Here is an 18708-nt window from a genome sequence, read left to right as displayed (position 1 = left end):
CCCCACCTCCCTCAGCTGAGTTAGGGCAGTCACTCTCTCCCCACCTCCCTCAGCTGAGTTAGGGCAGTCACTCTCTCCCCCACCTCCCTCAGGCTTCCTTTTTCTTATCACTCATTCCACCCCTTTCGAGTCCTACCTTTACTTTCTCTTCCCAATAAGACTTACTCTTCACAAATCCCTTAGGCAACAGACAATACCATTGTCGTTATAATCTTTCTCTAACTGTTCCGTAGCCTAGCTATTAAAATTACTTTTTCCTCTTCATTTACTTCTAGCACACCCTTAACTAATAAACTCCTATTTGATTTTCTTCATCTTACATAGTGACTCTTCTCCATCCCTCTACGTCCTACCAACATCATTTTCCTTGTCCTAATTATCATACCATTTTAACTTCCTACACCTGATCTTTGGTTCTCATTTCTACCAACTCTTACCATGCATCCTCGCTGTCATTTCCTATTACGAATCTGATCCTTTGCTTCACATAGTTTTCCTGCTTCCACGGTCAAGTTGTCTGATACCCAGTAACTGTATATGCTCTATTTCCTCTCAGACTCACTGATCCCCAACCACTGCCCTGCTTGTTCCCTTCACCTCCTTCATTCACATCTGCCTCAAAAATTCTAAACTAAATTCCTGAAAGGTTAAAACTACTTGGCCATTTGTCCTTTTAATGGAAAGCCAATACCAACCTTCCAAATACCTCTCCCAGTTTTAGTACTGAGTACCATCCAACACTGTTCTAAGCACTGTGTATACACACCAACTGGTTCATCACACAGCCTGCTGAGATGCATGCTACAATTATCCCGTTCGAAATATGTGGGAACTGTGAACCAGAGAGGTCATGGAACGTGCCCAGGTCACACAGCTGGGGAGCGTCAGGGGCCCTGGAGTTCCTGCCTCTTGTAGGCATGCTACACTGTCCTTCTGCATGTGTTTCAGAAGCAAAGTTAAGCCCCTCCTTTTCTCAAGCTACATGGTGGTCTCACCTCCACCGAGGCATTCAGCACACTGAACTGTAAGCAAGTGCTTTTCTGCATCCTTTATAAAACTCTCTAAGGACAGAAACTGTCCATCTCTCTCTCTCTCCTAGGAACATGTGACAGCACTAGGAGATATACAAGAAACAGTCCGTGAATAAAGGACTAGATCAAATGTGGGCAGTTTTAACACCACTCCAATCCCAGCACGGCACACATGTGCAGTATAGACAGAGTCAGTGAGGAACTGCAGGCCAAACTTTCAGACTCCTGCCTTAGTAACATGACACACCAAATAAAGGTAACTTGGGAAGCTATACTGATACACCTCTGTTTGTTCTGGGAAACTCAAGGTAACATATGCTCTAAAAAGACGTTTAGGTGGTGGCCTCTAAATCACCAGCAGCAGCACAGATGGGAGGACGGCAGAGTTACCTGACAGTGCATCATAGAACTCATCCTCACTAAGGATGCTGAGAGGTGGAGATCCTTTAACCAGAGACTGCTCTAATTCATGATGTTCAGTGGCTAGAGTCTCCAGTGCTTCTGACAAAATTTTGTTTTTCTCTTGTTCCTGTTCCAATTTAAAATTCCTCACCTAGAAGAAAACAGGCACATAAAAAAGACTTCAGAGTGACAGGAGACAGAGACTTACTCAGAGGATGTGCAAATTATTTGCTTTTGATCCAGTTCAACTGCAACATCAGAAATGAAAACAGTCATGTTATATACACACGGATGAATGAGCAGAATTACGAAGCTAATTTCGGTCTTCCCATGGGGCCTTTTCTCACAACAGCTTAGCTAATGAAAATAGATTAAGAACTAGCAAACAAATTCAGCTCAAATGATCAGGATCCTGGCATAGGAAGAGCATTAGTCAATTCAGAAATCATAGAGACTTTTTTAAAAATAAGGAATATTTTTCTCACAACATTAATCATGAAATTATGAAACCGTTTTTAAACAAAATTAAAAAATTAAAACCATTCTAAACATTAAAACATATACCACAAATCACAGCATGAGATAAAATCCTCTATTTTTACTTCTAAAATAGCTGGTACATCAAATGAAAGAAACAAGTTGCCAGGCGATGACTATAAACATTTAATTTCCATTTTCAACTCCATACTTCGTTTTCAATTCCACACTTCGTTTTCAATTCCACATTTTACCTCTTTAGTACATTAAAAAATGTTTATTGAAAAGGCAGCTCTGCTTTGATCTGTCACCCTTTATAGATACAATGCATTCCTCCAGTCTGATTCAAGAACTTCCATCCAATCCTTGTGGCTGACCAAAATCTTCTAAAATGCAAGTAACTTACACTTCATAAAATAGCACGGTTTTGGTATAGACAGTTTCACCTTTTTTTGCATCTGAACTCTGGAATTCACTACTCTTCCTTAATATCTTGCTCAATTTCTGGGGTCAATATGCACTGTAGACAAAAGCCAGAAAAACTGGGAGCCAGTGGAATACATAGCAATTATGTATTCTCAGAAGTTCCTTGTTCCTTAGTTTCCTCTCCTATAAAACAAGAGGTTTCCACTAATCACCTGATAACCTAATTGGAAGTCTTCAATTCATTGATCTTCAAACTTTTTTTCCCACTTAAACAGTAGAACTTCTTTCTCAAATATAAGCCCAACACATAAAATAGACATTTTAGAAAGCAAAACTGTGGTGTGGAACCCCTGAGTACTGATGAGAAGCCACTGTCTTGGTTTTCCCTCTGCTTCCCAAGGTCCCCTCAAGGTCCAAACCCAGGGGCTGTTCCAACAGTTTGAAAACACTTGAGGGGGTGACCTTTAACACATTTGGGTCCTAGGAGCTGCAGACCGTCTCACAACCTCCCATCAGGGTCACTCACTGTCCCTTCCTGACACCCCCCACCCCCCACTCGCCACCCCATGGCCTCCCAGCATGAAGCTTCTCCTCCTGTGTTTTGGCTCTGGAGCACCCTGTGTCCCTGACAAGCTGTGTATCAGGCACGACATTCTACAAGTCCTGGATATAACTTACACTTACACTGAAACGTTAAGTTCAGTGAAGAAACAGGGTTAAACCCTTACTACCTTGGGAATAGTTTCACTCTATAGGCACCTTGGTGTTTTATCAATACAAGATTATTAGAGTTGTGATAATAAAATAAAAATAGAAATAAATGGTAAGAAGACAAGCAAAACTGAAAAAAATTAAATACTTATATAATTTCAGTTTTAGGATACTGAAGAACACTGGCTAATATTCATACTAAACTGTATCTCCAAAGGAGCAAACACCTGAATTATGGCTAGAATCAACTTAAGAAAAACAAAAAAAATGTTCTTCCTCCATCCAATGGGTTAATCGAGGACTACAAAATTGAGCAGAATGTTCAGAATGATCTTTTCTTTGAATAGGAAAGCTCTGTTATATTTGCAGAGTCCAAAATCAACACTGCAATAAGATCCAAATTCTTTTACCCCTGCCTGTCTTCTCTTTTTGGCTTTAAAAAGCTCACACCTTGCCAACACCAAAATGCAAAGGTGCTAAGGATACTGAACTTTTAAATATAAGAATTAACTAAATTATCCTCTCTATTTGACAAATGTATACATTTCAACAATTCATCTATGAGATTTCAGCAAAGTGGCAAAATAAATGATCAAGGTCCCAAAATATCCAATCCTTTCAATAAAATGTTATTCAAAATGCAATTTATCCTTTATCCATCTAAAATAAGCATCTCTTCACTTTTGCCACATCTACATCTGTTCTCACTTATTCTTGAAAGTGAAAGGCAGAGGAGGAAGTTCTAACCATGGTTCTATTTCTTACCTTGTTTTATCTTTTTATTGATCTGAGTGTACTTTTATTAGTTTCAAGCCTAACAAAATTTTCTGCACTCAAGATACGAAGGTATAGAAATATCCACAAAATGGCAATTTCTCCCATCATGTACGGGACATATATGAGAGTATGAGTATACATCACAGAAACTGTTCTAGCAATGAGCTCTCAGTGCCTGCAAGAGGCATCTAAGAGCACACTTAACTGCGGCTAATGCTTTTTAGTCCGTTAGAAGAATCATCGGAACAATGTAATTCCAAATCTACAGTCTCAATACTTTAGAAATACTAAGATAAATCTTACTGTTAAAAATTAGTGTAGAACTGCTAATAAAGATACACAGAGTAGAACTCTAGAAAATATTCATCTTTTAAATTTTCTTTTTCAGATTAATATGAGGGTACAAACAATTAGGTTACAATGTTTGTGTCTGTCAGGTAAAGTCCCTGTCACAGTTGTGTCCCGCACCCAGGAGGTGTGCCATAGACCCTCACATTAGGTGGGAGCAGACCAATTCCCCTCTGCCCCTTCTTTTCTCTCCCCTCTCCCCACCTTGAATTAAACTGAGTTTTTCTCTGTGTGGGCATGTATTATTTCATCTGCTAGCTTCGTATTAGTATTAAGCATATTGGATACTTACTTACTTAGTCACTAAAGAGAATGTTCTCTAACTCTATCCAGGTTAACCAAAGTTGTAAAGTCTCCATTCTTTGCAGCTGAATAGTATTCCATGCTATACATAATATTCACCTTACTTTTAAACTATGTTTTGAAATTCTCAGTTCCTAGCTTATAAATTATACTGTAGCAGAAACTGTATCTCTGCTGCAAAACCTCTTTGTAATTTCATACACAATACTTTTACTTATAATATATATCAATATATGCATATTCATCATTAAGCTTTTTAAATTCTCAGACTACAGATACCTGCCATGATGCCAGGCTAGTTTTTCTATTTTTTTTTTTTTTAAAGTAAAGATGGGGTCTTGCTCTTGCTCAGGCTAGTCTCAAACTCCTGAGCTCAAGCAATCCACCTGCCTCAGCCTCTCAGAGTGCTGGATTTACAGGTATGAGTCACTGTGCCCAGACCTATCCTTATTACTATTACAGGAATAAAGAACTCACTTCACAGAACTAGTGTATCCCAACAGAGGTGTTTATAATTATGTTAGGGCTTTTCTAGAATAAGGCTGACATTTTATCTTTCAAAATCACATAGAAAACATGCACCCTAAGCTCTATGATTTTCCAACAAGAAAAATCAACATATGATCAATGTTATACTTTTTATTAGGTAAAACTTAAGGACTGAACCACCATATGCTTAATAGTGAATGTATCTACACTGCTCCGTGTCTGCAGTCCCTCAGAGACTGTTACAGCACAAACTTAGCCTTGCAGTAGTCTGCTTCCTCAAACCACTTCAGTATGGCAATCTTTCATCTGACTTAATCTCATTCTAGAAGGTGAATTTCACAGTGAGTACTTCCAAAGTGAATGGATGCCAGCAAAAAAATCCAGCACTCTGAAAAGTCATGGGCCAGCCAGCTTACACACATTTCATCTTCTCTTTCATTTTAGAAAGTGCCTTCTTATTTACCTATGGTTCACAAAAGCTAAATGAGGCAGAGATAGTCACTAAATCTGGCAAAGACGGCACTAAGTGAGGAATCACAGGACACCATGTGCGATTATCCAGTTATAAGATAGGTAAAATTTTAGTCTTATGGTCAGTCTGGTGTAGCGCTTTCAACTGGCCACACGCTGGTCAGTTCAAAAGCATGAGCCTTATTCCTTTCTTCTTTGCCATTGATGTTATTTTATTTTATTTTTTTAGACAGAGCCTCAAGCTATCACCCTGGGTAGAGTTCTATGATGTAACAGCTCACAGCAACCTCAAACTCCTGGGCTTAAGCAAGTCTCTTGTCTCAGCCTCCCAAGTAGCTGGGACTACAGGCACCGACCACGGCGCCTTGCTATTTTTGTTGTAGTTGTCATTGTTTGGCAGGCCCGGGCTGGATTCAAACCTGCTAGCTCTGGTATACGTGCTGGTGCCTTAGCCTCTTGAGCTACAGGTGCCACTGCCATTGATGTTATTATTGATGGAAAGCTGCAATAACCAAATGTATTAGCTTGAGTCTAAGTACTAGATCTTGAGCTAAAAAGACATATCCAGGGCTGGGCGCAGTGGCTCACACCTGTAACCCTAGCATTCTGGGAGGCCACGGTAGTAGGATGGCTTGAGTTCAGGAGTTCAAGACCAGCCTGAGCAAGAGTGAGAGACCCCAACTCTACTAAAAATAGAAAACTCAGCCAGGTAGTGTGCAGGTACCTGTAATCCTAGCTGTTGAGTAGGCTGAGGCAGGAGGACTGCTTGAACCTGAGAGTTGGAGATTGCTATAAGCTAGGCGTATGCTACAGCGCTCTTGCCTAGGGCAGCAGAGTGAGACTCTGGCCAATAAAATAAAATAAAATTTAAATAAATAAAATAAATAAAAATATGTATCTAGTTTAATTTCTCAGTTAAGGAACAACTGATACTTTACTTTTGTGGTTACAGGATTAACAAGATTCTCATTTCTAAACTTTTTTTCAAGATGTTTTAGGTGACTCCCTACATTTGCCACAGGGGTTAAAAGGTGCGGGTCAGATCATTTATAGCTGGTAAGAACTCTTCAGCCCTCAGGTCCCACCACCACACTGTTCAGTGGAGGATGGAGTTCCTATGTAAACACAAATGGCCAATGTGATTTACTTCCAAATCCACTACCAGGCTGGGTCACACTCTTACCACCAGGGTCTAGGGAAATTAAGCTCTGATCCCATGTCTGAGGCATGATCGAGTGTTTCAGAAATCCATCTCCATTACAATATACTACACTCTTGCTATGCTTCACCTTGATCACATCAAACTTCTGGATTTTCACTGCACATCATTAATTTCCCTGTACTCCTGAAACCTTTATTAAAGTCCTTCCTACCACTACACAATGATATGTATTTAGGAATATTTAAGAAAAAATAATAAATTAAGACCAAAACTGTTTCAGGGACCAAGGCAGATGTGATTGAAGGAGAGGTAGGGGTATACAAAGAACTTGCGGAGCACTGCGGGAACTCTGGCTTTGCCTCTGAGTAAGATGGGAAGCTCCTGGAGGAGAAGCAGGAATGACGTTACTAGTTACATTTAAATATGATCCCCTGGCTATTATGCCGGGAGCAGGAGAAGGGGAGAAATAGCAGGAAAAAAAATCCCTAAAGAGGTTATTGAACAACTGGGTAAGAGCAATGGAAGTGTTGGGGAAGTGGTCAGATACGGAATATATTGTGGAAAAAAGGCCTAGATGGATCTGCTGACAGCCTGACTACCTAGTATACAAGGGGAATAAAGGCTCGCTCCATGGTTTGGCCCGAGCAACAGTAAGGACAGAATCACCATTACCTAACCTGAGAAAACTGCAGAAGAAACAGGGGCGGTCAGGATCTCGAGTTTAGACACGGTTAAGTGGGAGATGCCATCAAACATCCAAGTGCAGATGTCAGGCTGGCATTCACACATCAACTGGGTGTTCAAGGAAGGAGCGGTCTGGGCTGCAGGCAGGATGCTGGAGTCAGTCACAAATAAATTATATTTAAGACTAGACAGGAGCACTAAGAAAGAAAGAGAGACGGGAATGAGAAGAAATCCAAAGACTGAAACTCCACAGATGAGCTGAAGGAGGACTAGCACAGGAAACTGAAAAAAGAGAAGAAGGAGACGCAAGAGAGCTGAGAGGGGAACCAGGAGTGTGTAGGGTCCCGGAAGCCTAAGAGAAGCATTCAAGGAGAAAAAAGTGACTAACTGCACCAAAGACTGATGACAGATCAAATACGGATAGAACTAAGAAAAGACCACTGGATTTGGTGACGTGCAGGTCACTGGTGACACTGACAAGGGCAGCTTCAGTGAAGAGTTGAAAGGATACTGGAGGCAAAGAGCTGACTGAGGAAGTCAAGAGAACGAGAAGAGAAAACGGGGGTGGGTGCTGGAAGGAGTCTGGAGTCAGGAAGGTTTTATGATAGAAGACAACCCAGTCTGCTTTTACACTGATGGGGAAGGCTCAACAGAGAGGGAGGCTACGATGGAGGAGTAAGAGGGGAGCAGTGCTGGAATGATGTTCCTGACTTTGCAAAAAGGACTAGGAGCTAATCCACAAGTGCACAGTTGGCCTCTGCAGGAGAAAATGCAGCGTATATGTGCACAGATTCAGACAGGTGTAACTAGACGTTTTCTTCTAATTGCTTCTGTTGTCTCACTGTGCAGAGGGAAAACAAAGAATAGGAAAACAGACGAAGGTTATCAACCTCATTGGTTCCAGCATGTGATGCAGTAAGAAGTCTCTAATCTCTTGATATGATACATACACAACAAGAAAGAAATTCACCTGGAAAGTAAAAATGAGATGAGTCCCAAGGCCCTACACAGCTGGTCAACCCAAAACATGGCACCTTCAAGCATCTTCCCATTGCTTACAGCTGATTGTGACTGGCTCCTGGCAGCATTAAAAAATGCCCCTTTCCTAAAGACATTGCCAGCTTCTTCAATCTGGTTCAAGTCAAAAAATAAAAGGAAATCCCATTCAGAATGACCTCTACACCTCCCTGCACTCAGGTTCCACCATGGCAAAGAAGATAAGGACTTATCTTGCTGCTGACATACAGGAAAGCCAAAAGAAAATGACCTTATGAAGCCTGATAAACAGCACTCTCTGCTAAAACTGTGTTGGGGTAAATTACTTCCAAAATAGAGCACCAGAAACTTAAATCAATGCAGAATCTGGGGATAACCCCATTATCTAGAACACAGTCCAATAAAAAGGCACTTGGAAATACTTGGAGGAAAAAGAGACCTAGTAAATAAACAAAGGTAATAATGTTATGTGGGAAAATCAATGTAAACCCACAATATCTGACACTAGTATTGTCAAAATGCTTTAAAAATAACTGCCTACAAAAATACAACCATTGGCAGATGCATGCTATCTACAAATGACAATTTAACAAACAAATTTAGTTTTTACACATTTTTCAAAGATCAGAGAACAGAAACGTCTTGTGAAGCAGAAGTGGCGTTCACTTCTATAGTCTAGTGCTATCAACAGTGGGTTCAGGGCACGTTTCCTATACCGCTCTGCTGTGCTCACCGTGGCAGTACGTATACTGCGCTTCTGTGTCAATGGTCCTGGCATTTAAAATAGTTTGGTGCACGTCTCATAATAATTTGCTCTTCGATTACAAAGTTAAACCACTTGATGCTGATTATAATTCTCGCACAAGGAACTACTCCAGCAATTTAAAACATCCATCACTATGCATATTTTAAAATCCGGAAGTAGCACTTATAGGATTATATTCCTAAAAGCACTATGCACTTTAATGTATAATGTCCAAATTATTTCAGAGTACAGTATAATGTATTCTACAAAAAATTCAAAAAGTTTTTATGTATCATGTAAATTAAAGAACAGAATGTTAAATTGCCACACGATGGCAGGTATTAAACATACTGCAGACATATTCAATGTAATAAATCAATGTTGGCTATATAAAAATGGTAACATTCTAAATCAGCCTAGTTAATCAAAATTCTGGGACTGGTGGTTGGCACCTATAGTCTTGGCTACTCAAGAAGCTGAGACAGGTGGATCACTTGAACCCAAAAGTTTGAGGTTGCTGTGAGCTCTGATGATGCACTCTACCCACAATGACACAGTAAGACTCTGTCTTTAAAAAATAAACAAAACATAAAAATGTTAGTCTGAGCAAAAAGAAGGACATAGTAAAACACTGCTCATAATCAGACAGTGGGAGTTAAGACAATGATACATTTCTTATGCAGTCTTAAAAATATTTTTGAAGATTAAGTATTACAACAACAAAAAAATTCACTCTGATATTACTAAAAACAACGGAGGATATTCAACAGCAATGTACACTGTATGGTGTCTGCGCACCCATATGAATAAACTAAGACATACCAAAATCTTGTCAGGGGCTGCTTGTTTTTATGTTCTTCTCTATAAGCTTCAAAATAACTTTCTGTATACCTTTGTATATCTTCCATTTCTATCTCATTTTATAATTAGCAAAATGTTTTAAAATATACATATTTAGGAATTGACGTTTGCATTCTCAAATGTTTGCATCAGATTCACAATACATTAAATGCAAAATGATGTCTTCAAGATCCTCTTAAATAGTGCAAAACACGTGACTTTCTCAGATGTACAGGAGGCCAAAATGAGATTTGTTAAGCACGCTCCAGTCTCATCATAGTTGCAAAGCTTCTACCTAAAAATAGCTTGCTCTTATATAATCACTCACCACAGATTTGTATATTTTACATATCCTCAAAATAAATTTCATTTTTGGAGAGGTAAACAGTCATTTTTAAAGGAAGAGAAGTTCAATCATAATCTAAACAAATATTACATTCAGAAGTTATTCAAGGGCTCTGTAGCTGCTAGTTCTGCTGATGAAAATAACTAGAAAAAGTTATATGCAACAGAAGTTACACCATAGCAACTCTCATTTTTTTAACTGAACTTTATTTGAATTACATGGAATTCATCTATTTTAAGTGCATGGTTCAAATGCTTTTTTACCACTATATACCTCATGAAACTAGCACACCATTACAATAACAGAGTATTTCCACGACCCCTTTCCTTCGAATTCTCCCGTGCCCCTTCACAGTCACTCCCGCCTTCCTCTCCACCAGCAGCCGAGTCAACTACTACTGTGACTTGTCTGTATTAGAACTTCGAATAAAAGGAAGCATGTAGGACGCAGTCTTTTGTGTCTGGCTAACTTCACTCAGAGTAACATTCTTGAGACTCATCCACGTTGCTGCAAATGTAAGCAAGCAGTTCTTTCTACTGCTGAGGACTATTCCACCATCCAGCTATCCCATGATCAACTCCCATCTTTTAAATACCTTCAATTCTTTCTCTGACAATAGTTTTCTATACACGGTGGATACCATTAAGCCAAGAAAGACAATAACTTTGCTTGTATAAGATGATGATGTTTCATTGTTTTGACAAGTGTTTTCATGGCTCTCGAACTGGGGAGGGGAGGAATTTAGATATGCTGCAATCACAACTCAGTAGGTTGTAATTCCATCTGAAGAAAACGTTATAAATATCTTAAAGCAGTGCTTCTCAAGTTTTGCCAGAATATACATTTACTTTTCGCCAGGCGTTATGCTAAATGTATACAGTCTGCCCCAAATAGTCTTGAGAGGTCTGTTGCTGAACTATACACTTAAAAGTAGTTAAGATGGCAAATCTTACATTATGCATATTTTACCAAAATTAAAATAACTTTTTCTCCAAACACTGGACAAAAACATATAGTAAGGATAACTCACATTAACATGAAAAAAAAGGCTCCCATTATATTACTTACCAACTATTTTTAACTTGGGTCCTAGAAATTATTGATAACTAAGTCAATTAATATCAGAATGTATACATTCTTGACATAAAATAAAACCATAGTACAAATAACATACTCCTAATATTTTAAAAACTATTTACCTAATACTTGCAGAAAATCCCCGAATGTAATCACCATACGTGAATATGCTCTGGGGCACAATCACACTCAACTAAATCACAAGAGAATTCTGTAATGCAGCAACTACCGAACTGGGAGGCTCTGAACACACAGAACAGCTTCTGGAGAGGCACAGCCTACAAACGACAGCGCCTGCACCCACACTGTGCATCAACCACAAATCTGCCTCTGAATTCTTTAAGGCCGAAACAAAGAGAAACACAATTATGTCCTTTTAATTGTCCACAGGGAAAAAAAACAAACAAAACAAAACCCAAATCGATTTTAGGAAAAGCAAATTCCCTTTTTGCCCTTAGCCCTAATTTCTCATCTAGGTTTATAAATGAGGAAATAAAAATCTTAGAAAACTGAAGATGTGACTACAGCTTCAACTCAGTGAGGGTCATTTTTCTGCAAATCTAGAAAATATAGTCTAGGCTACAGCATTTTGACAGTCTAGTTAATCTGAGGATAAAATTTAGAATATCTTGAAAAATGAGCAAATTTTGTATCCTCCCTAAAACATACAGAATAGAACATACACCAAGTAAAATTTTCAAGAAAAAGATAGCAATTTCCTATTGAGAACTTGGAACATAGGCATTCTGTGCAAAATATGAAGACATTTCAATTATTCTTGGCCATCTGCTTATCTTATTTCTAAATTTGGGATTCTTTTGTCAAATTCAGAAATTAGCTTATATAAATGGCCACACCAGCTTTGAAAAAGGTGGACTGTCTTCTCCAATGGATGAATTCCCCAATTCAGGCCGTGGATGAGTTGAGTTGCTCTTTAGCACTGAATTTGGCGGAAGAATCCTGGACTTAGCTGTAAGTTTTCTCCCTTCCTAGCTACATGAGCTTGGGTAAGTAAATATCTGTCCATCTGTCTGTCTCTCTGTCTCTGTGGGCCCAGGTCTCCCCTGTAAAATAAGAGAACAGATCAATCATCCAACTGTGTTCTACGGAGAGACCACAGTAAATGAGGGATGTCCATACTTCCATCTTCTTATCTGCTGGCACCCACACCTGTCTTCACCACCATCAAAAACTTTGAAAACCACCAGACTAGATGTTCTAGCAATCTAAGACTTGGGGATTTTAAGTAATTCATCCATAAAACAAAGTACTTATCAAAAATAAATGAAGAAAATATTCAGAATTATTACATTTCTATCACAGGTTAAGAGATTTCACTAAGAATTATACTTCATAAAACATTTCTAATTCAGCTATTTAGAACCTAAAAAGAACAAGACAAAAATCCTCCTCATAGAAATGCTATTGTAAATGGATGCTAATTTCTCAAGTAAGCTGAGAAAGGCCCAGTGTCCTGAATGTTGCAAATAACTAAGTAAAAGATCAGAGATGTCAGCTGGGCACCTGTGGCTCAAGTGGCTAGGGTGCCAGCCACATGCACCTAAGGTGGCGGGTTTGAATCCATTCCAGGCCCGCCAAACAACAATGACGGCTGCAACCAAAAAACAGCCGGGCGTTGTGGCGGGCGCCTGTGGTACCAGCTACTTGGGAGGCTGAGGCAAGAGACTCGCTTGAGCCCAGGAGTTGGAGGTTGCTGTGAGCTGTGATGCCACGGCACTCTACCCAAGGCGACAGCTTGAGGCTCTGTCTTAAATAAATAAATAAATAAAAATAAAAATAAAATAAAATAAGAAGATCAGCAATGTCAGTAAAGCACAGCATCCAGCCACAGACAGGACAGTGTCCACATCTGCAGCCTGGGAGGTTATGTGTGCCCCTCTCCCAGAGGACAGACACACCTCCCCTGAATCTCTCCCAACCACTGAGCACAACTCCTGTGCACCCTGTCAGTCCTATCAACCACCTACTGCTGCCCAGTGGGGTTTCTCTCATCCAACGCACCATGCCACAAGTTACACTGGCTCCATTACTGTCCCTCAATTGTGCACTAATTCCTTCTAAGATATTTTCCTGAGAAGAAAGCAAGGAAAGTATCTTATATAAAAGTAACAGGTTTTATCCTTATCTCATCTGAGTCTCACAGCAACCTATGGTGTAAAGAGAAAGGGTCTGTGTTAACAACTCCATGTTATGCAGAAAGAAATGAGCCTTGGAATAAGCAGCCTGGAGTCAAAGAGCAAGAAAAGGCCCTGCTACTGAAACCGTGCCTCGGACTCCAAGTAGCAGTGGCTTCATGTCCTATCGGTTATGCCTTCTTCCCAGGCTTTCCCACATGCTCCTTGGCTATCTTTAGGTGGACTATATAAGAAATAACAAAGATCACATGGTAAATAACAGAGAACTCTCGAGTATCTCAAGAAAACCAGATGCAGGTTATCCTGGCTTTTTCCTCTTTGGTGCCAGAGCCAAAGTTCTGCGGCAAAGGCATGAGCAAAATGAGTATGCTGAGCAGGTGCTGAGAAAATTCTCCAAGAATAGGAGACAGAAAATAAGGGAGAGAGGGAAAAGTAGGGGAAGGGAACAAGGGAATGATGACCTTTCTTCTTCCACTACTCAAAGTATCAAGAGATAGACAGGATGGTGTGTGCAGATGCAGGAAAAAGAGGAAGAGGTGAGTGGAAAGGTGGGGAAAAGAAACAGAAGTGCCTCTGGAAATAGGATGAGAGGGGTAAGAGAAAAAACTGGATGTCACCTAAATCTACTGCAAGTTTTAGCTGTTTTCAGTATTAGGAGAGGAGGATCTATACTACATACATCAGTGGTCTACAGGCTGCAAAGATGGAGTCTACAATTATTAGAGCCTACAAATATCAAAGTAGTGGCTAAAGCTAGCTGTGATATATTCACTGTATCACAAAATACTAAAACTAAAAAATATACAACTTAAAATCTGGAAAAGAACAAATTTTTCACTTTCACAGTGGAACAAAGTATCTACTTTCAAGGGACAGAAGATGCATGCATGCATCTTAGGAAAGAAAAGAAACTCAAAAAGTAATACAGATAATTATAAAATTTAATTTTTTTTTTTTTTTTTTTTTTGGCCGGAGCTAGGTTTGAACCCACCACACCTCCGGTATATGGGGCCGGCGCCCTACTCCTTTGAGCCACAGGCGCAGCCCCAAATTTAATTTGTTTAAATATGCCATAGACAACAAAGCTAAAGACAGTCCTTGAAAAATCAAAACAGCTTTAATGAGACTAGTAAGAGAAAAAAAGATAGATTCATTTGAAAAGAAATTTAGAGATATTCAAATAAATATTAATAGAAAAAGATTAGAAAAAGGAATATATACTTATAGATCCAACTTAAGTCAAAAAGACAAAGAAAGACTGTCATGAAAATATAACAATAAATATCAAAACTTAAATGGAAAGCATAAATTCCTAGAAATATATAACTCATCAAAACTGATCCACTAAGAAATAGAAAACTAAAATAGTCCTATAACCTTTAAATATATCTAGTTAGTAGGTTAAAAAAACCTCAAAGATGGTTTTATAAGAACGTTCTAAAGTTTCAAAGGACAGATCATTTCAATTTTATTGAACTTCTTCCAGAGACCAGCACAAGAAGGGCTACTTCCACACTCATTTTATGAGGTGAGCCAGTATAACCTTCATCCTAAACCAGGATGAGCACAGAACAGGAAATTACAAGCCAGTATCACCCCTAAACAGAGATGCTAAAATCCCAAAGAAACCACAAGAATGTTAAAGATAATATATCATAACCAAATTAGGTTCATTCCAGGTATACAAGGATATCCAAGGATATCTTATCATTAGAAAAAGTCCAAATATATGGTTATGCAGCTTAATAAATTTAAAACCCATATGATCCTCTTAAGAGATTAAGAACATCTGATAAGATTCAACACCCTTTCATGATGAAAAAAATTCAACAACATAAGAACAAAATCTGGTAAATGGTATCTGCTAAATGCCATTCTTAGCAGTGAATCATTAGAAGTCAGAGCATGCCTTATTTTGCCATTAGGGATGAACATGAATTCCCAACATCTCAGCTTCTATTTGACACTGCCAAGAAGGCCTCAGTATAGTAAGAACAAGAAAAAGAAATAAAAGGTATAAGTATTACAGAAAAGAATAAAATAATAGTTATTCACAGATTATAGATGTCTGAAGAGACTGAATCAAAGTCTATCTTCATCATTTCTACGTCCTCACTTCCCTCACACTTAGACCTCTCGCTTAGTCCACCTTCTTCCTATGTCATGCTTCTAAAACTCTTTCATCAAAGACTCCAATGACCACCTGCTCTCCAAATCTGACAGACAGGCTTTGGTTCTCACCTTACTCTGGGGGAACACTTGTTTCCCTTGGCCTCCTCTGTTCTGAGGTTTATCCTGCCTCGCTGGCTGCTTTTTCTCAGTAGTCTCTACTGGCTCTCCTTCTTCCACTTGTCGTGTTGATGTCTATATTCAATCCTTTGATTTCAAACTTTTTCAAGCTATAGGTGATATTATTCAGTCTTTCAACCTCGATTTCCATGTTTATTTAGGTGACTCCCAATACTAATGAGTCCCAAATTTTTATTGGGCAACCTTACTTGAATGTCAACATGTCCAAAAAGCCACTCACCTTCCCACACTCCCTTTATTCTCTACCTTAGTCACCTGTCCAGTAACTTATGCCCTACCTGGGAGTCACCTACAACTCCACCTCTCCTTCAATCCCACATTCCATCTATTATGAGCTCCTATGTGTGTCATTTATTTTTGAAGTATCTCTCTGCTCCATATCTTCATTTCCTTTACCACAGTCACTAACTTGATTCAGATCCTAATTATCGCTCCTGAATTTCTGCACCTGGTCATACTGCTTTCAGGTCTCTGCTCCTCTAATCCTGCCCTTGCTAAGGAGCAAATCTGATTAAAATCAAAATCTTTCAGTGATTTTAACTGCCCAAGATAAGTTTCAAACTCTTTAAGTATACTTTAGAAAGTCCTTCAAAAAAGACCCTCTTCTATTCATTTAAACTGGGCTTTCTCTTTATTCTCCCAGTCTTAAAGATCAATTTGCTAAAATTCAGCACCCCACCCCACCCCCGCTTTTTTCTGTTGCTTCCTGAAATATTGTACCTTCTGTAAGAATCTATTTAGTCACCTAGCTCCAGTAATAAACTCAAGTTTTATTAGGACAGACTGGTCTAGTAGTCTCTTACATAGTAAATGCTCTGTAAATACTGAATTACTCAAAGAAAAAATTTCACAGAAAGTACCACATATCAAATCCACGATGAATCATTATAAAAATATATAAGGGTTACAACCTTAACACCCCAAATTTAAAAATGAAAATTATGCCTACATAACCCCCAGCATATTAGGAGGAGTAAGACAAACACAATTCATGCAGATCATAATCTTGGTACCTTTGTGAAATACAAAAACTCATCAGGACAGACCTTGGCTCACGTTAAAGATAACAAGCCTAATGCCCACACACACCCCTTTTCCCTCCCCTCACCCCTGCCCACACACATGCACATAATTAAAAACTATGTATTTTTGTTCAAAAATTCCCCCAAAACTTATCAAAATGAAAACCACCTTCAGTTTGCATAAATTTTTTATTTATAACTTATGTCCTAGTTATTCCAAAATTAATCTGCAACAGTTTATCTCTGGATTATATATAAAATAAGCTGAAAATTCAGGAATATATGTTGAATGTGAACCAATAAACAATTCTAAATGTCTATTTTTAAAGGAATTAAATTTTTCTTTTAATCCTCAGAGAACTGATAGTCATATATTTGAGTGCCAGAAATAGTAACAAGTTTATCAAGACTTTTTAAAAGAATGTAAATGATGTCATAAACTGTGCAAAGGGCTTAGATTATGATGTTGCATAATTATTTTATCAGTTATTTCGATACACAATATTTAAAATGGGCTTGCACCACATTTATAAACTACTCTGAACACTAGTTAAATACATTTTCTTTTAGTATGGAACACCTAATAAGGTTTTTTTTCCTTTTCCCCCATTCTGCCGGGTGTTCAACTGAGGGTAAAGAGATTATGTAGGTCATTTTCGTCATCAAAAAAACTCCTTATTTTAACCTTCAAAGGGTTTCTAAAGAGGGGAGACTAGAGTCCAGCAATTACATTCAGACTGAAAAAAAATTCCTTTAAAATTCCTGTCTAGCAAAAGTAGTGCTGAGACAGAGGCCAAACAGCTCTCTGGTCTTCGTGTTCAGATTACGTATCTAGTAAATTGAGCTACTTTGCCAAAGTCATCAGCTTCAGACCTAAAAATCAAACATCGTTTGGACAAGAGATTAAGTTTGGTATGTCCTCAAACTCTAAAGAAAGTTTACATTTAGACCCCCATATTTCAGGCAACGAATTATTCCACCAACACACATTTCAAGCATTTTTCTCTTTTGAAAGATTCCTACTAAGCAATGCTACGCCTTCAAGATAAAATGCCTTAATTCTGTCTCTGAACCTTATTAAAATGAAGAAACTTTTAATGGCTCTAATCACCCAGAAAAGCTGTACTAAGCTCTTCCCGGTATCTTCCTCTCCTTACTACCCTCCCTCCAAACCCAGAAAAATCCAGCACAACAGCAAACACAAAACAACTAGCCACACGCTCTGAATGCTAGGGAACGTGATTCCCCACTGGTTTAAAGCTACAAAGAAAGCCTATGAGTAATCAGAAATTCTTCATCAAAACATTAAAGTTAAAAGCCACCTCCCCATTCCCCAACACAAAATAATTTTCTTCTCTCTCTTCAAAGCACTCGTGCATTTCCCCTCATGTTCTCCGAATTTTAGCAGCTTCTCAACAGTGGAAAGTTCATCTCAATGTCAGCCAGAGCAAAGACAAGGGAAAAATCACTAACTTGGAAGGTTATTGAGGACAATAACGTCTTTCACTAGCTTACTCCTCCTACTCCAGCCCCACTTGACCTAATACTAATATTTAACGGGAAAAATTATTTTTAAAAAACCCGTCAGCCGGCTTTTTCTCCGGGAGGCTCTCCCCGTAGGAACCCCGAGGCGAGCACACCCAGCAGGGAGACCCGCACCAGGGAGCCAGCAGGGTCCCCGGCTCGGCGCACCCCTCCCGCGCGCCGCGGCTGCACTCCGCTCCGCACACATGTCCAACTATTCTTGGATCTACTCACATCCCTCGATCACGTCTGGCCGCCCTCCTCCCCCTTCTCTTCCCTGCGTCCTCCGTCAACCTCGGGTGCCCCACAAAGCCACAGACCAGGCACACACACCCACCCACCTGGGCCGGTCCGCGGACCCCGGCTGGCACGCTCCACCCCGCGCTCTGCTGCCAGCTCCAGCTCCGACGC

General features: G+C 39.3%; 1 protein-coding gene across 5 annotated transcripts in view; it reads right to left on the bottom strand.

Annotated features, from left to right (window-relative positions):
- The window catches only part of OSBPL1A (oxysterol binding protein like 1A), a 143214-nt gene that overhangs the window by 98126 nt on the left and 26380 nt on the right, over positions 1-18708 (bottom strand). For 2 of the 5 annotated variants that reach the window (XM_023510208.1, XM_023510209.1), the window contains one exon: positions 1422-1584. In XM_023510208.1, the coding sequence (XP_023365976.1) occupies positions 1422-1584 (163 nt within the window). Of the gene's footprint in view, positions 1-1421; positions 1585-18531; positions 18614-18638; positions 18703-18708 lie in introns of those variants that run through there. The other 3 variants (XM_012802073.2, XM_023510210.1, XM_023510211.1) reach the window with 3 other exon arrangements.

Source organism: Otolemur garnettii, unplaced genomic scaffold (genome assembly GCF_000181295.1).
Source record: "Otolemur garnettii isolate 467f Iridium unplaced genomic scaffold, OtoGar3 scaffold00012, whole genome shotgun sequence".
Taxonomy (NCBI): domain Eukaryota; kingdom Metazoa; phylum Chordata; class Mammalia; order Primates; family Galagidae; genus Otolemur; species Otolemur garnettii.
This window is presented reverse-complemented; position numbering and strand designations above follow the sequence as displayed.